At 41.3% G+C, this 27,545-nt stretch overlaps 1 protein-coding gene across 10 annotated transcripts in view; it reads left to right on the forward strand.

The window, feature by feature from the left end:
• The window catches only part of RPH3A (rabphilin 3A), a 325,966-nt gene that overhangs the window by 244,108 nt on the left and 54,313 nt on the right, over nucleotides 1–27,545 (forward strand). For all 10 annotated transcript variants that reach the window (XM_053588109.1, XM_053588112.1, XM_053588113.1 and 7 more), the window contains 2 exons: nucleotides 2,577–2,677; nucleotides 26,400–26,546. In XM_053588109.1, the coding sequence (XP_053444084.1) occupies nucleotides 26,518–26,546 (29 nt within the window). In that variant the 5' untranslated portion in view covers nucleotides 2,577–2,677; nucleotides 26,400–26,517. The remainder of the gene's footprint in view (nucleotides 1–2,576; nucleotides 2,678–26,399; nucleotides 26,547–27,545) is intronic.

A 27,545-nucleotide genomic window follows, 5' to 3' on the forward strand; every position in this document is an offset into this window, starting at 1 on the left:
GCTACATGCAAAGCAGCACCCCTCTCTGGTCCCTGCCCCTTCATACATACACAAAGATTTCATGATTCCAAAGGCTGCAGGCTAGGAAATGGAGTTCCTTCTGCATCCACCTCCCAACTCTGGTCTATTCAGCATAAGGGAGAGCAAGACTGTGTATAACAAGACCTAAAGGGAAATTAGGTCCCCCTGCACACACAGTTCCAAGTTCTGTTTGGTTTTTAAATAATTAGGGTAATTTACATGGCCCTGTCCCCTTATTCTTTGGTGAGAACTTTGGAGGGCAGGGAGGTGGGTTCAGAGAGGAATAAGCCTGGCTGAGCTTAGCTGGACTGACTTCGTGTGATGGAGACTCATTCACGCATTCAGGAAATCTTTATGAAGTTCCTTGTAAGTGCCAGGCACCATACATGGTGTTGGAGATTAAGCAGCAGAGAAAATGGAAAGAGTTCTGCAAGGAGTTTACATTTTGACAGGGAGATTCAAACTCTAAGCAAATAAATATAAAAACAAACAAATTATATTAAATTGGGGTAGTGATAAGAGCTATGAGGGAAAAATAAATCAGATTAAAGGAAACCAGAGTGCAGGAGATGGAGGAGAGGATGTTTTAAATTGAGTGGTCAGGAGGCTTCTTGGGGGAGGCATCATTTAAGAACAACCCTAAACAAAGGGAAAGAGTGAGCCAAGCATGTGTCAGAAGGATTCCAGGCAGAGGGAACACCAAGTGGGGCTCAAGAAACAGCAGGAAATCTTGCAAGGATAGAGAAGAGGGAATGGGAAGAATAAGAGGAAAAGAAAAGAAAGAGGCTACAGGGAGTCAGGCTGTGCTAAGGGGGATAGATTTTAGTCGAAGAGCAATGGGGAGCCATTGAATACTCTTGAGCAAAAGAGTAACCTGACTTGCTGTTTTTTGGGTAAAGGGAAAGACATAAAGGACACACAAGTGTTTAGTTTTTGCAGATTTATATACTTGGTTAATGACTACCCAGATCAAGATACAGAACATCTTCACCCCACAGAGGCACCCTCCTACCCCTTCCCAATCTATACCCTCCCCCAAATTAGCAGTAGATTTGCTGTGATTTCTATCACTGCCAAATAGCTCTGCCTGTTCTTAACCTCTCACGTCAACACTGTCACATGGTGCATTCTCATTTGTTCCTGCTTCTTTCACCAACGTATCTGTAGATTCGTCTGTGTTGTTACAGGTGTCTATCAGAGCTTTGTCTTCACTGCTCACCAGCATCCCACTGTGATTCCATCATTGATTTATCTACTCTTCCATTGATGGGCATTTGAATGGTTTCCAGTTTTTAGCTATTATGAAGAAAGCTGCTATGAACATTTTTGTACATGTCTTAGAACATATGTACTTTTATTTCTTGGGCGTATGCCTAAGTAGAATTCCTGGGCTATAGGGTAGAGAAATGTGTAGCTTTAACAGATACTACCACACCGTTTTCCAAAGTGGTGCTACCATTTTCTTTATTGAGGTAAAGCCCATAGATAACACAATTCACCTATATGAAGTGGAAAATTCAGTGGCTTTTCACTTGTTCACAGACTTGTACATCTATCATTGTAATCAACTTTAGAATGGTTTTATTACTACATACAAAGAAACCTGTACCCCACGCCCCACCCCCACCTCCAGCCCTAGGCAGTCACTAAGCCTATTCTGGACACTTCACATAAGTGGAATTGTGTACTATGTGGCCTTCATGTCTGACTCTTTCACCGAGCCCCATGTTTCAAGGCTCACCCAGGTCATTGCATGTATCAGAACTTCATTTGTTTTTATGGCCAAATAATCCCACGTTGCCTGGATGTACCATATTTTGTTTATCCACTCCTCGGTGGTAAATATTGGGTTGTTTCTACTTTGTAGCTCTTATAAATAATGAATGAAATGGGTCAAGGACAGTTGGAGGGAAACCAAGGAGGAGGCTACTGCAGTAAGTCCAGCAGGGATAGTGGTGGTTTGGGTTAGCACAGCAACACTGCAGACTGAGAGCTGGGGACAGATGCTAAATCTGTTTTAAAGATCAAGCCAATAGATTTTTTCATAGTTTGGAGATAAAATATATATATATATATATATTTTTTTTTCCTTTTATCAGGCCTGGGCTGGGTTTGAACCTACCAGCCCTGGTGCATGTGGCCAGCACCCTACCCACTGAGCCATGGGCACCACCTGGACATTTCTTTTTTAAATAAAAAGTCCAGGGGTGACTCCAAGGTAAATAATTCACATGACATGCTTAGTAGAAAGACCTTGATGGATTTGAGTTAAGAACGCTGATCGGTACCTTTGGAAGTGTGGCCTTATATAAACAGTAATGGGAAGAACTGGGTTTAAGGGAGGGAATCTCTCTGCTCTGGCATCTGTCTACATTTCTTACTGTAAAGTAGCTGTGACTTCCAGTAAGACACTTTCCCTCTAAACAATGGAAAAAATAGATGAGGTTCTCTTTCTTCTCCGTATGCCCTGGCATGCATAGCACAGAATAGGAACTCGAGAAATAAGGACTGGGAAAATAACAGGCTGATGTTCTCTCTGGGCTGCTGTCTTCCAGGAGCACTAGACGTCTGCCATGACTGACACTGTGTTCAGCAGCAGCTCCAACCGTTGGATGTATTCTGGTGACCGACCCCTTCAGTCAAAGTAAGTAGCTGAGTCTTCCTGGGAGCGGCTGGTTTTGAATCAATGATGTTCTGATAATTCTACACTTGAAGGAAGGAAAGAATAGTGAGGAAAAGAATTGAATTTCCTTCCTTGGGCTGGGCGAAGGAAAGGAACCTAAAGGGAGTTTCGTCACAGAAACATTTCCCTTTGCAAATTTGCAAGATTGGAAGAGAAAGAATAAATTCTGCACATGCCATATTAGAGGTGGCCTGAAAAGAGAACTAACCCTGTGGTCAGAATACTTGGGTTCTAATTCTGGGTATGAGCTAATTTACTATGGATTATAGGCAAATTTATTTCCCTCTCTGGGCCTCAGTTTTCTCAGCAGTCAAATAAGGAAGTTGCATTAGTTCAGAGATTAAAAACTGACAGGCTACTGTCTGACTCTGATTTGCAGAAGTATTTTTTTTTATTTTGAACATGGTCATAGATTTCACATAAAATCCAGATTTCTGACATGTTTTCAAAAGATCAGAAGACCTGACAACAATGGACCAAAATTCTACTATGCCACCTACTCAGTAGGAGCTGAGTAGCAGCTGATACTTTTAGACTGATAAGAGCTTTCCAATTTTCCACAATCCCCACCGTTCCCTGTTGTCTCCGATGCCTTGTAGACTTTTGACATTCATGTTACCTAACCGTCTCTGTTCCTCTCCCTGAAATTGATGGCATCTAAGTTTCTTTAACTAGGGATTTTATATGTTGTATAGTATTTTAGAGCCAGTTTAAGAATTTAAATTCTATGTAGGGAAAAAAATATGATTTTTTTTTTTTTTTTTTTTTTGGTAGAGACAGAGTTTCACTTAATTGCCCTCTGTAGAGTAGTGTGGCGTCACATAGCTCGCAGCAACCTCCAACTCCTGGGCTCAGGTGATTCTGTTACCTCAGCCTCCCAAGCAGCTGGGACCACAGCTGCCCGCCACAACACCCGGCTATTTTTTTGTTGCAGTTTGGCCGGGCCGGGTTTGAACCCACCACCCTTGGTACATGGGGCTAGCACCCTACCTACTGAGCCACAAGGCGCTGTCCCCAAAATATGATTATTATTATTATTTTTTTAAATATGATTATATTTGTAGAAGGAATAAATGTGCTAATAGTTGTGGCTTGCCCAAGGAATGTGAAAAGGCTTTTTAACAAAGATCTTTCCTGATTGGAGGGAGAGTAGCATTTCCCTAAACTTGGTTATTTGAGCATTTACTTTACATGTTTCTCCATATCTACAAAACATCTCTAATGTTGTTTTCTCTAAATTGACAACTTACAAAACATAAACACTCTTATCTAAAAAAATTTTAGGTCCCAATGGATGTAAATAGGTAATTAGTTCATGCTTTCTATTAACAAAGGCAACAATACAAATAAACAATTAAAGGAAAAATGTTATTATATTATAGCTACAAACTGTAGCCTCCTCAAAGCTCTGTATCTGAGACCTGCTTTCCACTTAAAAAGTGAGCTCAGAAAGTGGTAAAGAACTGGTTCAGTCTAAGGAACATCAAACTGAGACTTTTTCTTTGAAATAATTGTAAAGATTGGAAAGAAGATTGAAAAGGGAATGTCTTTCTTCGTCCATTATTCAATAGTGCCCTGTCATTTCCTATCACTCATTTCTTATTTTTATTAGATAATCCTTTCCTACTTTCTTGGGCTTTCTGTTACTCTCTAACATATTATATTAATATATAAGCCTTCCCTCTTTTCTAAAATTAGTAATTATACATGTGATACACAGAGTAACACATTCAAATTATCTCACAAGTTTCAACATGTAGTATTTTCATTATTTCTCATTTCTATTATTTTTAAATTTCTCTTATTGTTTCTATTTCAACCCTAGAGTCACTTAGAGGTACATTCGAAAATTTTGAAATGTTTTGGGATTCTTAACTTATTACTTTTGCTGTTAAGTTCTAATTTAATTGCATTTTAGTTGGAGAACGTGACCTATGTGATACTGATTCTTTGATATGCTCAGTGACTACAAAAGGCAAAGGTGCATTTTGTCTAATTATTGTTTGTAAGGTCAGTCGCACATATTAAAGCAAGCTTATGAACTGTGTTCATAAATGTTTTTACCTTAACTGTATTTTTGTCAGCTTATGAGTATTATGTTGACGTCTCCTTCAGTCATGGTGGATTTTCAGTTTCTCCTTGTGGTTCTATTAGGTGGCGACAGGTTTAGCGTTGGCATATATCACTGAAGAATTGAACCTTTCACCATTATGTAATGTCTGTCTTCATCTTTATCGCTTATAATTTTGTTGGCCTATACTCTATTTTGTTTGTTATTAAAAAGCAACACCAACTTTCTTTAGCTGGTATTTTTCAGTCCTTTTATTTTCAATCTTTTGGTTCCCTTACATTTCAGGTAAGAAACTATAAAGAATATTTAGCTAAAGTTTTTTTTTATTATTAAATCGTAGCTGAGTTTGTTTTTTTGTTGATGTTGTCTAATTCAATGTGATAATCTTTGTTTTTTAGCTGATGATTTTAATCCATTTACATATACTTTAATTATCAGTAAATTCTATAAAGGACCAAATAGTAAATATTTTAGGCTTTGTAGGCCATAAGTTCTCTGTTGTGACTCCTTAACTTTCACCATTATAGTGCAAAATCAGACATACACAATATATACCCAAATGGGCATGGCTGTGTTAAAGAAAAAAATTATAAAAACAAGGGGTTGAATGTATTTGGCCTGCAAGCTATAGTTTGTCAATCCATTATATAGTTTAGCTTTTCTACTCTCTTATTTTATGTTTTCTCTTTGTCTCTCTTTTTCTATGTTTTTTTTTTTTTTTTGGTCTCTTTCCTTACCTTTTCATCAGTTGGGTTTTGGCTTTTAAAATTCTGTTTTTCTGTATTATTTTCATGGCTATCCTTAAAGCATTACCATTCATAACTAACTGTGTCTAAAGTTGATCACTGTCTCAACACAAGCTGCTTGAAACACTCTGTTAACATTTCAATTTTTACCCTCCCCACCTATATGCTATTATTTTCTATTGTTATAGTTTAATCCTCTATTTAACCCCATATATTAGACATTATTATATTTACATCTACCTATTTTCTAGTTTCTTTGTTTGATTCTCAAACCTTCTTAGTTGCTTTTAGCATCACTTTACTTATTCCTTCCATTTGGTGAAGTTATCATTTGTTGGTAAATTATCTCAGATTTTATGTATTTTAAAACATCAATTTATCCCTTGTTCTTTTTTTATTGTTGGGGATTCATTGAGGTACACAGAAGCAAGTTACATTGATTGTCCCTTGTTCTTGAAGGTTGAAGTATTCTATGTGGACTTCGAAGGTGTGGTGATGTTGTCAAGAGTGTCTGCTAGGAGTGTTTAGTCAACGAATTGCCCATCCTTTGTAAATATTCATCCCTCCATTTAAGTTTTTCTCTTTGATGTTCCGCAGTAACGTGGGCTTAAGTATGTATTTCTTATTGTTTTTTCCTACTTGGTGCATGTTGTGTTTCCTGAAACAGTGGATTCTTGTTTTTCAACAGTTCTAGAACATTCTCAGCATTATCTCTTCAAATGCTCTGCTATTTTAAATTCTCCCTATTTTTCCCCATCTGGAATCTGATTAGATATGTACTAGATTTTTCCATACAGCTCATCTTCTCTTTTATATTTTATATTGCTTTACTTTCCTGTATTTTGGGCAATTTCTTCGTATCTTTCATATGCTCTCTATGTTGGAGCATATTAATTTACCATTAAACCATCTTATTGTATTTTTGGAATTTTATTAGTTACATATTTTATTTCCAAAAAGTATTTTTTTCATTCTTTGTACTATCATCCTAAATATTTTTTGAGTTTCTTACTCCTCACTCAATTTTTAGTCTATATTTTATTTCCTTTTTTAAAATTTATTTATTATTTAATCATAAATCATTTATTTGTACATTAATGCAATCATGGGGCACCATATACTGGTTTTATAGACCATTTGACATATTTTCATCACAATGGTTAACATAGCCTTCCTGGCATTTTCTTAGTTATTGTGTTAAGACATTTATATTCTACATTTACTAAGTTTCACATGTACCCTTCTAAGATGCACCGTAGGTATAATCCCACCTATCACCCTCTCTCCCCTCCCTCTCCCCATTCCCCATATTCTTAGGTTATAATTGGGTTATAGCTTTCATATGAAAGCCATAAATTAGTTTCATAGTAGGGCTGAGTACATTGGGTACTTTTTCTTCCACTCTTGAGATACTTTACTAAGAAGAATATGTTCCAGCTCCATCCATGTAAACATGAAAGAGGTAAAGTCTCCATCTTTCTTTAAGGCTGCATAACATTCCATGGTGTACATATACCACAATTTATTAATCCATTAGTGGATCGATGGGCACTTGGGCTTTTTCCATGACTTAGCAATTATGAATTGGGCTGCAATAAACATTCTGGTGCAAATATCTTTGTTATAATGTGATTTTTGGTCTTCTGGGTATATACCTAGTTGAGGAATTGTAGGATCGAATGGAAGGTCTATTTTTAGATCTCTAAGTGTTCTCCAAACATCTTTCCAAAAGGAATGTATTAATTTGCATTCCCACCAGCAGTGTAGAAGTGTTCCCTTTTCTCCACATCCGCGCCAACATCTCTGGTCTTGGGATTTTGTGATATGGGCTAATCTTACTGGAATTAGATGATATCTCAAAGTAGTTTTGATTTGCATTTCTCTGATGATAAAGGATGATGAGCTTTTTTCATATGTCTGTAGGCCGTGTGTCTGTCTTCTTCAGAGAAGTTTCTCTTCAAGTCCCTTGCCCAGCCTGCGATGGGATCACTTGTTCTTTTCTTGCTTATACGTTTGAGTTCTCTGTGGATTCTGGTTATTAAACCTTTGTTGGAGACATAACCTGCAAATATCTTCTCCCATTCTGAGGGCTGTCTGCTTGCTTTACTTACTATGTTCTTGGCTGTGCAGAAAGCTTTTTAGTTTGATCAGGTCCCAGTAATGTATTTTTGATACTGCTCCAATTGCCTGGGGAGTCCTCCTCATAAAATATTCACCCAGGCCGATTCCTTCAAGAGTTTTCCCTGCACTTTCTTCTAGTGTTTTTAGTTTCATGTTTTAAGTTTAAATCTTTTATCCAGTGAGTGTCTATCTTAGTTAATGGTGAAAGGTGTGGGTCCAGTTTCAATCTTCTACAGGTTGCCAGCCAGTTCACCCAGCACCATTTGTTAAATAGGGAATCTTTTCTCCACTGAATGTTTTTAATTGGCTTGTCAAAGATCAAATAACAGTAAGTAGCTGGATTCATCTCTTGGTTTTCTATTCTGTTCTAGACATCTCCTTCTCTGTTTTTGTGCCAGTACCATGCTGTTTTCATCACTATTGATTTATAGTATAGTCTGAGGTCTAGTAGCATGATTCCTCCTGCTTTGTTTTTATTTCTGAGTAATGTTTTGGCTATTTGAGGTTTTTTAGTCTGTATTTTATTTCTTTAAACATTTCACATGTAGTAATTTCACGTTCTATATCTAATAATTATATGATACCTGAATCAGTGGTGTCCTAGATCTGTATCATAAAGGGTTCATTAAAATACAATTTAAATTTTCAAGAATTTTGTGAGCTGGTTACTAAACATGGCCATTATTCAAAATTAAGTTGTATAAATTTATAGTTGAATTATATTACACACAAAGGTGATAACTATTCAAAATTTATAACTTTTCAATAATTTTATTATCTTTTGATATTCTCTGTTATTTATGTCTCCTATACTTCTAAGGTGGAAATCCTATAAAAGGCATCTACTGTGTATTCCTCTCCAACTGCTCGTGCAGTGATATCATACTGGCAGTTGAAAGCAGTCACAGGAGGGCTTTTCCTTCTGGAAAGCCAGTTGTTAAACGTTAACAGCACACCACTGCCTGATGTCCGTGACAGTGTATAAGTCTGTTGTTTGATTGTCCCTGCAGATTTTCCATCATAATTATTCACTTCTTTGAATGCTCACTGTGAAAACCTTGGGGACCTACCTTGGGAACATTTTTCTTCAAAGATAGTCACATTTGCTTCTTCCAGGAGTTAGATGTACTGCACATCCAGGATTGTGTTAGCTCCCTTTAAGGGGCCTAGCTCAGTGTGGGGGTCTCGGATTCCCTTCCCCATCACAGTGTCAGCCTCTTGAACACAGTGTTGGCATTTCATAGGCTTGCTGCTCACAGCTTCCTGTTCTGAATTCAGTTGGCAGGGTTTTCTTTTTCTTTTTAAATTGCCTCCTAGAGGTATAATAAATGCACCTTCAACAGTATACATTTCAAGTAATTCGAAGCACATTTGATAATTTTTAAATGTATGCGTACACCCATGAAACCATGTCCATGATCAGGGTAATGAACATACCCATCGGTCCCCAGAGCTTCTTTGAGCCCTTTGGTGATACCTCCTTCTTGCCCCCTTCCCCATTCCTACGTAATCACTAATCTTCTTTCTACAATTATACATTAGTTTGCATTTCATAGAATATTACATACATGGAATAATCCAATGTGTACTCTTTTTTTTGGAAGGAGATACCTGTCTTCTTTCAATCAATATAATTATTTGGAGATCTAATCATATTGTTGCGCATGTTAATAATTTGTCCCCTTTGGGCGGTGCCTGTGGCTCAAGGAGTAGGGCGCCGGTCCCATATGCCGGAGGTGGTGGGTTCAAACCCAGCCCCGGCCAAAAACCAAAAAAAATAAAAAAATAATTTGTCCCCTTTGTTGGCTGAATAGTATCCCATTATGTGAATATACCACAATTCATTTGTCCATTCATCCTTTGATGGACATTCGGGTTTTGGATAATACAAATAAACTTATATACATATATATGTATATATACACACATATATATGTGTGTGTGTATATATATATATGCGCTTTCATTTCTTTTGGGTAATTACCTAGAAGTCTTGGTCATAAGGTAGGTTCTCATTTTTTTTTTGTTAAATCATAACTGTATACATTGACGCATTTATGGGGTTCAGTGTACTGATTTGATATTCAATGTGAAATGCTTACATTAAACTGATTAACATATTCATCACAATTATATTCTTTTCTTAATAGTTTTGAAATGTACCATTACCTCATGCACATGAGGTGAGGTCCCCCCAAATACCGTCCCTCCTCCCGCCTCACCCCTCTCCTCTTCTCTCTCTCCTCTTCCCTTCTACTTTTTGGACTATAGTTATGTTTTGCCATTCATATGAATGTGTAGGTGCTTATATATTCATTTCATAGTAGTATTAAGTACATTGCATACTTTTTTCCCCATTCTTGAGATACTTTGCTAAGAAGAATATGTTCCAGCTCCATCCAGGTAAACATAAAAGATGTGAAGTCACCATCTTTTTATGGCTGCATAGTATTCCATGGTGTACATATACCACAATTTGTTAATCCATTTGTGGGTCAATGGCACTTGGGCTGTTTCTATGTCTTGGCTATTATTAATTGGGCTGCAATAAACATTCTGGTGCAAATGTCTTTGTTGTAAAATGATTTTTGATCATCTGGGTATATACCTAGTAGAGGAATTGCAGAATCAAACTGTAGGTCTTTGAGTATTCTCCAAACTTCTTTCCAAAAAGTTTGTATTAGCTGTCATTCTCACCAACAGAGTACAAATGTTCCCTGCTCTCCGCAAACATGCCAACATCTGTAGTTTTGGAATTTTGTTATGTGGGCTAATCTTACTGGAGTTAGATGGTATCTCAAAGTGGTTTTGATTTGCATTTCTCTGATGATTGAAGATGATGAGCATTTTTTCATGTGTTTGTAGGCCATGCGCCTGTCTTCTTCAGAGAAGTTTCTGTTCAAGTCTCCTGCCCACATAGAAATGGGGTTATTTTTTCTTTTCTTATTGATTAGTTTGCATTCTCTATGGATTCTAGTTATCGGACCTTTGTCGAAAGCATAACCTGCAAAAATCTTCTCCCATTCTGAAGGTTGTCTGTTTGCTTTACTTACTGTGCTCTTGGCTGTGCAAAAGCTTTTTGGTTTGATCAGATCCCAGTAATGTATTTTTGGTGTTGCTTTAATTGCCTGAGTTGTCCTCCTCATAAAATATCTCCCAGGCCTATTTCTTCAAGTGTTTTCCCTGCACTCTCTTCTAGTATTTTTATAGTTTCATGTCTTAAGTTTAAATCTTTTATACAGTGAGAATCAATTTTTTTTTTTTTGAGACAGAGTCTCACTTTGTTGCCCTCGGTAGAGTGCTGTGGCATGACAGCTCACAGCAACCTCCAACTCTTGGGCTTAAGTGATTCTCTTGCTTCAGCCTCCCAAGTAGCTGGGACTACAGGCACCCACCACAACACCCACCTATTTTTGTTGTTGTTGTTGAAGTTGTCATTGTTGTTTAGTAGGCCTAGGCCGGGTTCAAAGCTGCCAGGTCCAGTGCCCTAACCACTGAGCTATGGGCACCAGAGCCAGAATCAATTTTTGTTAATGGTGAAAGGTGGGGATCCAGTTTCAGTCTTCTATAGGTCACCAGCCAATTTACCCAGCACCATTTGTTAGATAGGGAGTCTTTCCCCCCCCGAATGTTTTTGATAGACTTCTCAAAAATCAAATGATGGTAAGTAGCTGGGTTCATATCTTGATTCTCTATTCTGTTCCATACATCTACATCTGTTTTTGTGCTGGTTCTGATTTTTTAAAGAAACTGTCACACTTTTCCAAAGTGGTTGTGCCATCTTAACTTTCCACCAGAAATGTATGAGAGAACAGTTTCTTTCCCACTCAGCAGTACTCGGGATGATCAATCATTTTAATTGTGACCATTCAAGAGTGTGCCTCATTGTGGTTTGGGGGTTTTGTTTGTTTGTTTTTGAGACAGAGTCTCAAGCTGCCACCCAGGGTAGAGTGCCATGGCGTCATCATAGCTCACGGCAACCTCCAACTCTTGGGCTCAAGCAATCCTCTTGCCTCAGTTTTTCTATTTTTAGTGGAGACAGAGTCTCATTCTTGCTCAGGCTGGTCTTGAACTCATAAACTCAAGCAATGCACCCACCTCAACCTCCCAGAGTGCTAGGATTACAGGTGTGAGCCACCATGCCCAGCCTCATTCTAGTTTTTAATTTGCATTTCCCTATTAATAAATGATGTTAGATAATTTCTTATGTAATTTTATTATTCACATAACTTCTTTGTTAAAGTGTATGTTCAAATCTCCCTTTCATTAAAAAAAAGAGGTAATTTAATCTTCTTGTTATTAAGTGTTACACATTCTTAAAACGTTATAGATAAAAGTCTTTTGTTAGCTATACATTTTGCAAAATACTTTCTTTCAGTCTATAATTTGTCTTTTCTTTTTCATAACAGAGTCTTTTGGGGAGAAAATATTTTTTCATGTCAATGAAGTCTATTTTATTTGTTTTTAAAGGGAGAAGGGTCTTGGAGAATTCCCTTACTTTCTTGCAATCCCAGAACTGAATAAAAAAAGATTTGCTTTAATTGTCTGGGGCCTAATTATAATAGTATTAATGATGAGTCTGTCTAAATATTTAGTTCAACCATATAGCCCAAAGAAAAAAAATCCCCTGCCTGTTTAGTGCTTCTAATTAAAACCTCTTCCCATTTTTGAGTTTTACATTTTTTGAAGAGATTATTAAACTCCACTGGTTTCCTTTTTGATAGGAAATTCCTCGTTTCCAAAGTCCTTCTCATGATGTCTTCTTGGAGCCAAACTTATTTTGCAGAGAATATTTCATCAGCCAAAAAGTGTCTCTGTAAGATAAACAGTTGCCTGAAGGATAGAGTGGGTAGAATATTTATTTTATTTAAGAAATGTCAGTTAATTAAAATCCCATCCATCAGAGTTTACTTTAGTCGATATGAAGCCGAACAATTTGCCTTACAATTAAATTAGAATTATTCAAACAGTCTGGACCCCATTTCATTAAAGCGCTCCTGGGCTCCTATGAAACAGCTTGGCATTCTGGATGCATCTGGCTGGCTTGATTGCCACTGCTTTTTCTTCAGATATTAAAATTATTTTCCAATAAATGCTAATGGATGAATTACAGTCATCACACATGCTGTCTGGTCTTCTGCAGTGGTAATGAGCTAATGCAGACACTTTTAATGTCTTTCTCCAGTAAGTTAAGAAATCTTGTCTTAATTATCTGCTGACTGGCGAGATACACTTACTGCTTTTGTGATTTTCAAATGTCTTCCTCTCTTATCCTCCTTGAATCTACTCATTGTCTTTGAAACCAACAGCAGGGAGATCTGAAAGAAAGGAATGCACCTGTTCCTTGCTTGGTTAGGGCAGTGTTTCCGCTGTCCATGTTGTGAATAAAAGGGGAGAAATGCTGGTCTCTGACAGTTGATATTTCTATCTAGCTTTCAAGTCTGCAAACCAGAGAGTGCCAGAAATGGGAGGTAGAAGCAGAGGCATGAAGAGAGGCTATGACCTACCTTTGATTACACACCTGGTAAACGGAGGCGCTGGGCTCCTTTCTAGAATAAAAGAACTTGCTTCCCCAAACTGGGGCATTATATATTCAACCGTTCAGGGTTTATTGCTATACCACGTATGATTCTTAACACTCGGTATTTGGAATAACAAAAACCAAGATGATGATCATGTTATGATTAAATGATTTTTCTTTAGTACCCCCAAAACCATTGTTCAAATATATGTGCTCAATGAAGTAGAACGTCCATAGCTGGCCACTTCCCTACCTTGACCACCTCCATAAGTTGACCTAATTTTCATAGACCAGACATGTACCACATGTACATATCAGTCCAGGAGGCCTAGTTCCTTACGCTGACCACCTCCCCATGCTGACCAGTTTGTTACAGTCCCTCAGGTGTTCAGCTTACAGAGTTCTGTTGTAGTTAATTTATAAGCTGAAATGATTGGCCAATTTAGTCAAAGATGATGCTTTTAAAGCCCTACATTGGAGCAGCCTTGTTTTAGACGTGCTGGAGTGAAGGGAAAAAATGGAAGTCGGGAAAAATGGAAGTCGATCATCATCCTTCAAACTCTGTGATTGTCACAACCAAACGGGCTGATATTGTTACAACATTTCTTACCTAACTTTATTCATTTTTTTCTTTCTCTCCTTTCTTGCCTTCCTTCAGTGATAAAGAACAGTGAGTATTTTATGACTCTTTTTTTCCTACAATCTATATTTTATCTTTTTCTGATCAAGTGGCTTGCCCCTAAAGAGAGATGGTTGAAAAAAGAACCAGCAAATTTTGTATGTCAAAAAAAAGCCAAGTTACTAAAAAGCCCACAACTATCTCCAGAAAAACTTAATGAATAAAAAGAACACACCAAATTTGGTGAAAAGATCGTAGAAGATATTCCTAAGGAGAGGTCTCAATTAATTCTTATTGGTAATTTGTAGGATTTCAGCAAGTTGACGGACCACTCAACTGTGCCCTTGTTTTCACAGTCTCTTACTGGGTAACACTGTTCTATAAGATAAGGAAAATGTTAACGCCAGTAACTGCTACCATTAATAAAAGATGATGATGAACAGAACAGAGCTTGTGGGTTGTTATGTGCTACGCATTTGGTCACTGTCACCTCATCGAAGGTCATCTTGATTTCCCAGTGAAATGTCTTTGCCTTAGAGACATTGTTTTTACTCCCAACTTTTGTGTTTTTAATTGGATTTATTTCCTAAATGTGCATGACAGATTGGATGCTGGGTCCAATAAATGAACAGCCAGATTGCAAAGCAATCCTGTCTTCAGTTGTGTGCACACATTCAGAAGCTGCGGAAAGGCAGCTATGATGCTCAATGTATACCAATAACAAAAGATGGATACAAGTCACATTGAGCACCTCTTATAAATGCAGAAGTCAACTGTGTCTTGAGTATTACAAATTTAATATAGTTTTTTTCCTTTCTTAAGAAGTATATATGTTTTTCTGGCACCCCTCCAAAAATGCACTGGTGCACTCCAATGCACAAGGAGGGAGGGGACTCCCTCACAGGGGACTGCGGAAGCCCAAAGAGGGTCGTGATGGGAGAGCTTCCAGGAAGAAGCCACGTGGTCACTGAGGCCAGGGCAAGGAGGAGCTCTGTGTGGGAGGGACAGAGGAGTTCCAGGTAGGGGCACAGCACCTGCAAAGTCCACATGTCAGAGAGGGCATGGAATTTTGGAAGAACTGAATGGAATTTAGTCTGGCTGAAAAGGTTACCTGGAACTCAAGATCCCCCTGACATTCTGAGGACATTGAGGAACCACAGCATCCCTTTGGCATGCTGTTTGTTCTGCTTGGAATAAATTCCTTCCAAAAGGGCCTTCACACAAGCCGGGCATGTGGAAAATGTTTTGTGGTTTGGCTGCCCCTTGTTCTCCATCCTTTCCTTTAGGATCCATTAAAAATCTCATTCCCTGTGTCATAATGAGTCTTCCTGCTGACACCTGCTCATGTCAGCATCCTAGGGGCTGGGGAGGGGAAAGGAAGACAGGAAAGAATAAGGATGAATTTTCTGCACACCACTGCTGTTGAGTGCCTTCGCGCCTCCATGCCCCAACAGCACTTCCATCATCCTACGCCTTTGGGGAGGTATAATTTATTGATTGCAACATCTGGTGGGTATTTTTTTTAATGTGACTATTGTGAGCATGAAATGAGCAATCAAGGTAGGAGGCAGGAAGGAGGTGGGAGGCTGCCCTTTGTGGTATTTCAGGGAGAAACATCTACAAGGGCCTTCCACCTGGAGTCAGGACTAAGTTCCTTTTGGTTGGGGGCCGCTGATGCTGGCCTTGGTGGCCGCGGTCCTTCTGACCCTCTCACGATGCACATAAGCAGGCACCATCGGGTAGCAGACAAACATGTCTACAGGCCAGTTCTCAAGCGTCTGGCCACGCTCTCTCCACTCATGTTTCTTGGCAATTCCCCTGCTTCATGTTAGTATCAGGCATCTGGAATATGGGCAGGTCAATTGCAATGATCTTCGGACATTTGATAAGCAGCAAAACTCTTTCTTTGGATAATATTTTATTCTGATACTCCATATTTGAGACAGATAAGCGTGAAACTAGACCAAGACTTTTAGTGGCTAAAAGCATCAAATAGATCGCAGGGAATGTTATGCAACTATCCCTGAAAATAACACTGAACTGTAAAATAAGTGGAGGAATTCTACCAAGATTCACACTTTTGGGTTGACCATAGTGGATGCTGTATCAGTTAGCTTTTGCTGTATAACAAACTATCTTAAAACTCAGCAGTTTAGGCAACAATTATTTGTTCTCAGGGATCTGGGCTCAGCTGGTGGCTCTCTCTATCTTGGCTGGGCTTATTCATACATTAAAGGGTTGGCTGGTCTAGGACGGCCATGACTGGAATGACATGTTTCTGTCCTACATGTCACTCATCCTGGGCTTTCTAGTGGCGATGGCAAGGTGGTAGAGTAAGTAAAAAAACACAAAAGGCCTCTGGGGACCCTGCCTCTGGATTGGTACAACATTACTTTCCTGCATTTTATTGGCCATAAAAATGTAGGCCATAAGTCCAGGTTAGATGTAAAGAATAGGAAAATAGACTCTGAGTCCTTGGTAGGATTAATTTGAAATTCACATGGCATAGGGCATGGATACAGAGAAGGGAGAAGTTTGGGGGGTATCCTTCCCATAAACTGTATTTCATGCATTAATTGAAATATCAGCTATTCAAGTCTTTCTGATGTTTATTTCTTTATTTTCTTTTATTTATTGTTATGGTTATAAAATAATTGTAAATATTTTGGGGTTGCAGGTCATATTTCAATACCTATATACAATGTGTAATGATCAAATGGGGATAATTGGGACATCCATGACCTCAAACATTTTTCATTTCTTTGTATTGAGAACATATTTCTTCTCTTCTGGCTATTTTGAGATATATAGTAAATTATTGTTAACTAGCCTTGCTTTGCTAGGATTGAGCAACCCAGCTTTGCCCTCTGTCCTCTCTGTGTTCCACTCCCCTGAAGCCCTTTGTGGTACCTGCCCCTCACCAGGAATTGCAGGGCACTTTGAAAATGATGGCTTAAACAAGCTTTGGATGGAGAGGGCAGGTGCTCGGGAAGAATTGCCTTAGGCATGGGAATGACAGGGCAGACCTGCCAGCCCTCTTCACCCTGAGCGTCTCAGCCATTCATCCAGGGGAATCAGGAATGGCTTCAGGGGATCCCAGCAGGAAACAGGCATCAAATCTAGGGGGATGTTTAAAGAACCTTTTGAATGGAAAGGATACTTACATAGGTGTGGGAAGGCTGGGGGAACCAACAAGAGATTATGAATCACCCTGGAACTAGCAACAGTTGGGAGCTGTTATCCTGTTAAAGCTGCAAGAAGAGAAACAGAGGGAGCAGGAGCCAAGGACAGCAGGAGCCTTGGAGAAGGGACATTTAACAATACCTGTCCAGGGTCCCGGCCTCTGCTAGAACTCAGCCTGTTGGCAGGTACGGGGGCAATAACAGGGAAACACACCCTAGCCTCGCAGTCGCTAGTTGCTATCTCTCCCTGACTGACCCCACTTGGAACGCAGGGGGCCTGGGAGCCCTGGGGTGTAGCCCCCAAGGGTCACTCCTCTGGGGCATATGACAGGAAGGAGGAGGAGAAAGCTTGGATGTTGGGGATAAAGGGAGATCGGGTAGCATGATGTTTCTGGCACATCTACCGTATATAATATATCTTTATCTGGATTTCCAATTGTTCTAAAAAATTATTTGCATGTGCATATGTCCATATTCACACCCACACCTCACTTTTTGCGTGACAGTGTTATGGACAGCTTTCTGTGACACTCTTTCGGACAGCTGAATACTGTATGGATGTGGAGTGTATTTAACAACCCCCTATTGGGTTATTTCCAGCTTTTCACTATTTTCACCAAAAAAGAAAGCCCACTAAAATGAATGTGTGAACATTTCTACAGAATAGATTTCTTGCCACGGGTTACCAGAGTCATAGGAGATGGCATTGAATGTTGGTGGGTACTTAGCACCTGTCCTCCAGGTCACATTCCCATGAACTGTATAAGAGTGCCTTATGGCCCCCCTATAAGCAGCAGCAGGGAAACTTAACAGAAATTTTCAGCCCTTACCCCAGAAGTCCTCAATCCAAATTTCTGCAGATGAGGCCCAGAAATCTGCCTTCCAGCCAGCTGGCCAAGTGATTCTTAGGTGCACTGAAGTTTGAGAAGTAGTGGACTCCACTGAAGACCACCCCACTTCTCTGTGCTTTCATAGGTTTGGAGTAGTGCCCAGATGTGATTTGCGTTATCCTTTCTCAGTAAAGGTGTTTAGGTTCTAGAGCAGCCAGTAAAGTGCCTTCTAGAATAATAGCAGGTGTATTTGGGGTAGAGGGGATACAGCTAACTCCCTCCCCTGCAATGTTAATCCCTCCCTCCACCTCAAAGGCAGTACTGAGCATTTCCTGCAGCCAAGGCATGGCACATTGCTCTCTGCAGGGATGCCAGCTGTTGACAGGCCTCAGAGAGTCCCAATCTCTTCATCTTCTGAGGGGAATGTGCTTGTTTTATTCCCATTCACACTACTCACACCATTAGCATTTTTAGTTAGTGGTAGGCTCTTGGTGTCTCTATAATTTACATTCCCCTAGTTAGACTGATCTACTATAGTCCTTAAAATGAAGCCCAGCTGAAACAAAAATGATGTTTGGAATTGACAATCAAAAGTTTCTGAGATTCAAGCTTCCTCCAAATACAAGAGCCGCGGATAATCAGATTAGGGGGACAGTGGGTCTGGGGTAGCTGACGATGACTTAGGAGAAAGAATGTGACATTGGACAATACCACCTGGCTGCCTTTCAGGAAGGCAGGATAGAATAGAGGTTCAGAGCACAGGCTCTTCCTCCTGGAGTTGGCTTTGTTACTTCAAGCTGTGTGGCCTCAGGCAGATGATTAACCTGTCTGAACCTTGATCTACTAGAGAGAAGAATAACGCTCACTATATAGGATAGTGTGAAAATTCAATGAGGCAGTGCATGTAAACCCTATGAGATAAGTATTATTATTAACTCTACTTGACAGTTGAAGAAATCAGAGCCCAGAGAGATGAAGGACTTTTCTTGAAGTCACCCAGTGCCAGGGTTTGAATGCAGATTGGTCTGAATCCAAAACTCATTTTTTTCCCCATTGCATCCTAATGCCTCAAAGGGTTCTGGTCTGGGTTTAGTGTTTCCAGACTGAGAAAGGAAATCCTACTGCCATGGCATTAGGAGGGTCTACAGATGTCCAGAGAGATTCCTGACTTGAAAATATCAGTTGCTGGTCAATGACCCAGGCTGCACATTTTGTTTTATTCTATTGGTGTCCTCCCAGCCCAGGGTCAGTGATTCGTTCTCTTCTCTACCCCTTCCTATCAAAACGTTCTGTTCATTCATTCACTCACTCGAATTCGGGGCTCACTACACATGCAGTGCTGTGGGGTAATTTTTCACTGAATTGTCACTATGGCAAGGATTTGAGACCCAGTTTCATGCCAAAATATTTAATAATGATAAGAGTAAAAAGAGGTAGAAAAGGAAGAAGAAGAGGAGGAAGAAAAAGAAGAAGATGAAGCAACACAAGTTAACCTTTTCTGAGCGTTACCAAGTTCTAGGACGCACATTGAGCACTTTATGTACATGATCTAGTTAGTCTTCGTATGAGCTCAGTGGGGTCACTAGGACGTATCTCCTTCGACAGATCAGCAAACTAGGGCCCAGGGATACTGGTAACTTATACCTCAGGTGACACAGCCAGGAAAGGAACCCAGACTGTGTGACTCAAAGCCTGTGCCCCGTGACCCTCTCTTAGGCTACTGCATCTTCACAGCAGCCTGGGCTGTAATTATAGGCATCCCCAGGGCTGCTCAGGCTGAAGGGCTACCCTGCCAGCAGCTAGGCATTAATAGTAAGAATTGGTGTAGAAAACTCCTACACTCACCTGGTGAGGCAGCCCCATGAAATTCTGCAGCTGGGTCTGCCTTCTCAGTGTGCTGCCAAAGTTCCTGATACAGCTCATTGATTTGAATCCTTCATCCCTCACTAAAAAGGTAGATGAAGAGGATGGTCACAATAGCCAGAGCTACTGTTTGCCAGGTACTATCATGTGCTGAGCACTTTGTGTACATTTTCACTCTTACTTCCTGGCGAGGGCCCTATGACGCATGCCCTATTATCATTCTCACCAGGAATGACCAGGAAACTGTCATTCAGAGCATTTAGCACACACTGCCAAAAGTAGTGGACCCAGGGTTCTCATCATTAACTTTGCCAAGTCAAGGAGGGTGCAAGTTGGCACGCTCTGGGTATTTTCTGTATCAAATACAATCCTCTGAGTAACTTGTCCAAGGGAACCAATACTTTGGTCTCCAGCTTTGGTCTTTAACAAGATCCCACCACTGGACTCTGATCTCAAGGACACAGAGCTGGTATTCTGTGCCAAGAGGCCTTTGGAAAGGATTTCAGCACAAGGACTGATCCTTGAGGCTGCCACGCTCACATTGCTCCCAGCCCAGGGAAGCCTAGACAGGCCCATTCTGTCCCCTGAGAGCCAAGGCTTTGGTTTGAAAAACTGATCTCGTTTCCATCTGTTTGCTTGTGGAATTAAAACATGAAAATCCACAGGAGGTTGTGGGCTCCCACTGTGACCAATCGGAGACATTTTCAAACACTAGATGAGCTGTTTGTCAACTGCGTGTTCTGAAGCAGAAGGGGGAGGTGCCGGCAGCCTCCAGCAGGAATGCTCCTCTGCAGACGCAGATGGCAGCAATTGCCCTAGGTGGGGCCTCTTGGGAATGCCAGCCCTGTTCATGTCTCTGGAGCTGACTCCCCTGTGCATGCTGGCCCCATAAATGGTATGGGGTGGACTGTGATCAGATTGTGAGCTGCAGGAACATGTCCTTGGAGGGTCTCCACTGGGTACCAGGTCCAGAATTTTACCTTTGTTCAGCTTTGGTCACTGAGATTCTGTGTAAAGGGAGGAAATAAATTGGAGGGGGATCAATTTTTTCTCTGGATCAGCAGAGAAATCCAGGAAAAGAAATGAAGGCAGTGGAAGGATAAATGGGGCAGCTAAAACATCCATTTCTATGAAAAACTAGAACCTAGGAGGTGGCTGATTTAGGTTATGACTAGGGCCCTCTGGGAAGGGTAGTCAAACTTCAGTATGCAGGATTCCACTATACCCTTTAAAAGCAATGAGAAGTAGGCTAGGCACGGTGGCTCATGCCTGAAATCCTGGCACTCTGGGAGGCTGAGGGGTTGTATCACTTGAGCTCACAAGTTCAAGAGCAGCCCGAGCAAGAGTGAGACCCAGTCTCTAAAAGTAGTCAGGCATTGTGGAAGGTGCCTGGAGTCCCAGCTACTAGGAAGGCTCAGGCAAGACGATCACTTGAGCCCAAGAGTTTGAGGTTGCTGTGAGCTGTGATGCTATGGCATTTTACCAAAGGTGACAAACTAAGACTCTGTCTCAAAAAATAAAAAATAAGAATAAAATCAATGGGAAGACAATCACGCTGAGGTATGTTAGCACACCAGGTGGATGATCCTCTCAACAATGGCACAGACTCCATAAGAGAGAGTAAGGCCTCCATCACAGGAGCCATTCAGGCAAAGATGGAAGGATACCTGCTAGGGAAGTGATGGTAGACAATGATCCTTACCCCCTGGTGCTCATGCCTTTGTATAATGACCTCCCCTTGTGTGGGGGCAAGACCTGGGCCTTGCCTCTAATTTATAGAATATAGCAAAGGGATGGGCTGTCACTCTTGCGATCACATTGTGTTACATGAGACTTTGTCTCAAGTGGCAGGAGTTAGGGGTTCTCCATATGGACTTGATGAAGGAAGTGGCCCACAGGATGTAGTTGAAGAAGCTCACTTGGTTAGGAATTGCAGGCAGCCTCTAGGACCTGGGGATGGGGATGCTCTCTCAATAGCCAACAAATAGCCAGGAGGCCCTAGGTCATACAGCTGCAAGAAAATGAATTCTACTAACAACATAAATTTTGCTTGATAGATGATCCTTCCCCTATCAAACCTTCAGATGAGAACACAGCTCAGACCACATCTGATTGCAGCTTTGTGAAATCCTGAGTAGAAGACCCAGTTAGGCCATGCCCAGACCTGTGTGTGATAATAAGTGTGTGTTGGTTCAACTCCTAAATTTGTGTCACGCAGCACGGGGAACGTGAATCCAGACAATCCAGACGCTGCGGGTGGGGCGTGGCCAGTCTGTCTCTATCATGCTGGATGGATTTTTCTAGTTGTCTGATGCTGCATAAGAAATCACCCTGAATAAGTGATTTAAAATAACAGAAACCTTTGATGACCCCTTACGGTTTCTGTGAGTAGGAATCTGAGAGTGGCTTGGCTGGGCAGCTCTGGCACAAGGTTCCTCCTGTAGCTGCAGAGGTGTCACCTGGGGAAGCAGTTATCCAAATGCTTGACCAATCTGAAGGCGTGATCAGTGCTGGAGGAGCCACTCATGCAGCTAGCAGGTTGGTGCTGGCTGTTGGCTGGGGGCTTTATTTCCTCTCCATGACAATGGCAGCTGCCATCCCCCAGCAGGAGTGATCCTGAGACCAATATGGATGTTTCATTGCCTTTTATGACTTAGTCTTGGAAACCATACAGTGTCACCTCCACTGTATTTTATTGGTCACACAAGACCAGCTCTGATTTGGTGTGGGAGGGGAGAACACACAGGAGGGTGTGACTACCAGGAGGCAGGGACCCTTGGAGACCATCCTGGAGGCTGGACCCCATACTGGTCTTCTTCCCCTCCTTAAGCTCACATTCTCTCTGCTCCAGCCCTCTGCAAAGACAGATCCATTCTCTCCCCTCTCCCCAACTTTCTGTCACCCCTCAAGCTCTTCTTTGAGATCTCAGCAGTGGCCAGCTATAACTATGTGGGGCCTGAAACTTATTTTTTTTTTAATTTTAAAGATGTAAACATTTAATAAAATTGATTTAAAATATATAAAGCAAAAAATGGAAGTACAAAAAGAAATATAATTTCTCTATCAAAATACCTATATTGATTATTTTTTCTTTTTTAATATTTATTTTACTTTTTTTTTTTTTTTAAGAGACAGAGTCTCACTTTGTTGCCCTCAGAAGAGTGCTGTGGCATCACAGCTCACAGCAACCACCAGCTCTTGGGCTTAGGCGATTCTCTTGCTTCAGCTTCCCGAGTAGCTGGGAATTCAGGAGCCCACCACAACGCCTGGCTATTTTTTTGTTACAGTTTGGCCGGGGGTGGGTTCAGACCTGCCACCCTCAGTATATGGGGCTGGCTCTCTACTCACTGAGGCACAGGTGCGGCCCTATTTCACATTTTCATATTGTTATTTCATCAGCAAATAATTAATCTAAATGTCATTTGCTGTAAATATAGAGATTGAGGGAAATAGACAATGGTTTGATTATTTTTTTTCCATGTGTACGTTAATGCATTTATGGGGTACAATTGGGGCCTGAAACTTAAAATTTAGTGGGCACACTTAGGTTCAAGAGGACAAAAATATCTTGCTTTTGCTAATTTTTCCAATCACGTGACCATTACTAGGTTCCATCCCCAGGATCACAGTGAATTCTCATCACTTCCTCAGGGAGCTCTGCCCTGTCTCTAGACTGAGTAACCTCCATTAGTTCAGGCTCCCTGCATGTCACCTGTATAATTAGACATTTATCGTCTCTTTTGGCCACCAGGGGCTAGGTCTTTTTCAAAGACTCTCTATATGCTTATTCTCAGATAGCCATCTAAAGGTCACGGATGCAATGGTGAACCAGAGCCATACAAAGTCCTGCTGTTCTATAATCTACATTCTTGTGGGGGAAAGGGGCAGGAAACAGATAACAAGAAAATTATTTTATTTATTTTTTTATTGTTGGGGATTCATTGAGCGTACAAGAAACCAGGTTACACTGGTTGCATTTGTTAGGTAAAGTCCCTTTTACAATCATGTCTTGCCCCCCCAAAATGTGGCACACACCATGACCCCACTCCCTCCCTCCTTCCCTCTTGCTGCTCTTCCTTTCCTCACCCCTCCCTCCTTCTTTCTCTCTGCCCTTCCTTTCCTCACCCCTCCCTCCATCTTTCTCTCTGCTCTTCCTTTCCTCACCCCTCCCTCCATCTTTCTCTCTGCTCTTCCTTTCCTCACTCCTCCCTCCTTCTTTCTCTCTGCTCTTCCTTTCCTCACTCCTCCCTCCTTTCTCTCTGCTCTTCCTTTCCTCACTCCTCCCTCCATCTTTCTCTCTGCTCTTCCTTTCCTCACCCCTCCCTCCATCTTTCTCTCTGCTCTTCCTTTCCTCACCCCTCCCTCCATCTTTCTCTCTGCTCTTCCTTTCCTCACCCCTCCCTCCATCTTTCTCTCTGCTCTTCCTTTCCTCACTCCTCCCTCCTTCTTTCTCTCTGCTCTTCCTTTCCTCACCCCTCCCTCCTTCTTTCTCTCTGTTCTTCCTTTCCTCACCCCTCCCTCCTTCTTTCTCTCTGCTCTTCCTTTCCTCACCCCTCCCTCATTCTTTCTCTCTCTGCTCTTCCTTTCCTCCCCCCTCCCTCATTCTTTCTCTCTCTGCTCTCCCCTTCCCCCACCCCCACCATGTCCTTAATCGTCATTAATTGTCCTCATATCAAAATTGAGTACATAGGATTCATGCTTCTCCATTCTTGTGATACTTTACTAAGAATAATGTCTTCCACTTCCATCCAGGTTAATACAAAGGCTGTAAAGTCTCCATTTTTTTAATGGCAGTATTCCATGGTATACATATACCACAGCTTGTTAATCGGTAACAAGAAAATTTTTTAAAGATGAATTCAGCTAGAAACAGGTGTACTGGAGAGAGTGGACCATGGTAATGAGAGATCAAGGAAGTGGACCTCTCTGTGACCAGGATAATGAGAAGGAGTCATCCATGGGAAGATGTGTAAAGAGAGGTGTTCCTGGGAGGAGGAATAGCAAGTGCAAAGGTCCTGAGACAGAAACAAGGTTTGAGTGTTAAAGATTGAGCATAGAGACTAGTGTGTTCAGAGCATAGTGACCAGGAGGAACAAGGTCCGATGAGGACAAAGAAGCAAGTAAAGAACAGACCAGGTAGGATTTTGCAGAATAAACAAGAACTCTGTGTTCTATTTTTATTAAGACAAAATTTACGTGCCATTAAAGTAATCATTTTAAAGCACACAATTCAGTGATAGTCAGTGTATTCATAATTGTGTGTAACCATCACTTCTACCTAATCCTGAGTTTTATTCTAAGTCAATGAGACACCCCTGGGTGGAGGGCAGTTTGAGCAGGAGGTTTGGGTGGGGTTAGCATGTGTCCATCCCAGAGGCACCTGCTCTAAGGCCACACCCGGGATGGTAAGGTGCCTTTCCAGCAGCATCCACCCAGCCACAGCCTCCTTCCCTTTCACCCAACAAAACTTCCCCCAAGGCATCTTCTTCTCTTTCCCTTTAAATTTTCCTTCTTGGCTCTTCAGAACTAACTAGCTAAGGTAGGAGGATAGCAGAGGAGAGGGAAGAGCGGGGAAGATGGCTTTAATTTCCAACTTCTTGCCCGTTGATATGATTAGAGAGGTGGAAGGGACCAAAGCTGGCAGCTAATGGGGTGATAACTCCGAGGATTTGGAGTTCCTGATTTTTTTTCCCCTGATCTGTTGAGAGAGATGTTCCTGGCAAGGGTTCCCTGATAGGGACAAGAATTTCCAATGGTATTTAACCCTGTGTCTGGCTCAGGTGATGCATCTCCGAGCCCTGGGATGTGGACTATGGTGTTAGAGAAGAGGATATCCATTTGTCACAGACCACAGCGTTAACTCTGCTCCTAGCATCCTCTGGACCATCGTCAGGGCCACGGGTTCCCTTCTCTTTGTATCAAAGAGGCTAAACGTGCTAACCTAACCCTAACCCAGTCATGTGTCCTTGGGCAAGTGGTCTAATTTCTCCACACCTCAGCCTCCTCACCAGGGAATAGGAATAATAACTGTCACTGCCTTGTAGGGATGATGTGAGGGTTAAACAAGGTGATGTGGACATGCAATGGGCATGTGTGAAGAACAAAAAGGTAAGATGAGCACCCAATAGGCGCTATGTCAGTGTTTGCTTAAAAACAAGAAAGAAAGAAAAAGAAAAAAGATCATATGTTAGAACTCAACATGGGAATATTTAAGGCCTGAAATCTAGACATGGGGAGTAATTAAAGAGATCTGCATAAACCTAGTTGGCAAGGAGTTTAAAAAAAATTGTTTTTAAAATCTGTGGCCCAAAAAAACGTGTCTGTGCCAGGCATGTGCTGGGGCCAAACTGGGACCCAGAATTTCCGAGTGCCTACTAGAATTGTGTCCACACATTAGAGGTCTACTGTTTTGGAATCTTTTCCTGAGGACACCATTCCCTTCCTAGTTTCCTTGAGCTTCCTGTAAATGTCACTTACAGAGTGTGTACTGTGTGCTAAGCACTTAAGGAAAATAAACTCATCAGAACTCTAAGAGGGAAACGTGTGTCCCATTGTACAGATGTGCAGACTGAGGCTCCGAGCATTGTAATTATTTTGTTCAGAGCCTCCCAGGCCGTGAATTTCCCGGTCGGAATTGGGACTGTTTTGCTAGACTCCAGGCTCAACAGGCCTAAGCATTTTTCTGTACTCTCTACCCCGACTGCCTCTGTCCATCCTCATACCTTCCCAAATTGCCTTTTAGGCTTCAGGCAGGCTGGTCTGTCCATTCCAGTGGTCAGCCTGACAGGCAGAGGAAGCAAGAAGAGCTGACCGATGAGGAGAAGGAAATCATCAACAAGGTGATCGCTCGCGCTGAGAAAATGGAAGAAATGGAGCAGGAGCGAATTGGGTGAGGCCCAACACTTCTCCACTTGTAAGCCGCTGGGGCAGGAAGGCGTGCTGCCTCCCACTGGGTTACCTCTGGGCTTTGTCACTTGCCACCCAGGCACACCCAGGATCCTTGATGCATGAGGAGGGAGAGCTTGGAGGGGAGAAGAGGGAACAGAGGCAGGAGTGGGCTGGGGGACTTCTTTTTTGTTGTTGTTGTGTTTATTTTTTTTTATCTTTTTTTTAACATGGAAACAGATACATTCTTTTTTTTTCTGTATCATTCTGAAATTTTTTTTATTGTTAGATCATAGCTGTGTACATTAGTGCAATCAAAGGGAACAATGTGCTGATTTCATATAAAATCTGAAATATTCTCATCAAACTGTTCAACATAGCCTTCATGGCATTTTCTTAGTTATTGTATGTAGACATTTGTATTCTGCCTTTAGTAAGTTTAGCCTGTACCCATTCTAAGATGCACCTTAGGTGTGGCCCCACCTATTACCCTCCCTCCACCCTAACCTCCCTCCACCCTTCCCCTTCCTTGGCACTTTCTCCATAGTCCTGTGCTATAGTTGGGTTATAGCCTTCATGTGAAAGTTATAAATTAGCTTCATAGTAGGGCTGAGTACATTGGATACTTTTTCTTCCATTCCTGAGATACTTTGCTAAGAAGAATATGTTCCAGCTCCATCCATATAAACATGAAAGAGGTAAAGTCTCCATCTTTCTTTAAGGCTGCATAATATTCCGTGGTGTACATGTACCACAATCTGCTAGTCCATTTGTGGGTCGATGGGCACTTGGGCTTCTTCCATGACTTAGCAATTATGAATTGGGCTGCAGTAAACATTCTGGTACAGATGTCTTTGTTATGTTGTGATTTGTGGTCTTCTGGGTATAAACCTAGTAAAGGAATTATAGGATCGAATGGCAGATCTATTTTTTAGGTCTCTATTCTCCAAACATCCTTCCAGAAGGAACATATTAGTGTGCATTCCCACCAGCAGTGTAGAAG

The sequence above is a fragment of the Nycticebus coucang genome, chromosome 4 (assembly GCF_027406575.1).
Source record: "Nycticebus coucang isolate mNycCou1 chromosome 4, mNycCou1.pri, whole genome shotgun sequence".
NCBI classification, from domain to species: Eukaryota; Metazoa; Chordata; class Mammalia; order Primates; family Lorisidae; genus Nycticebus; species Nycticebus coucang.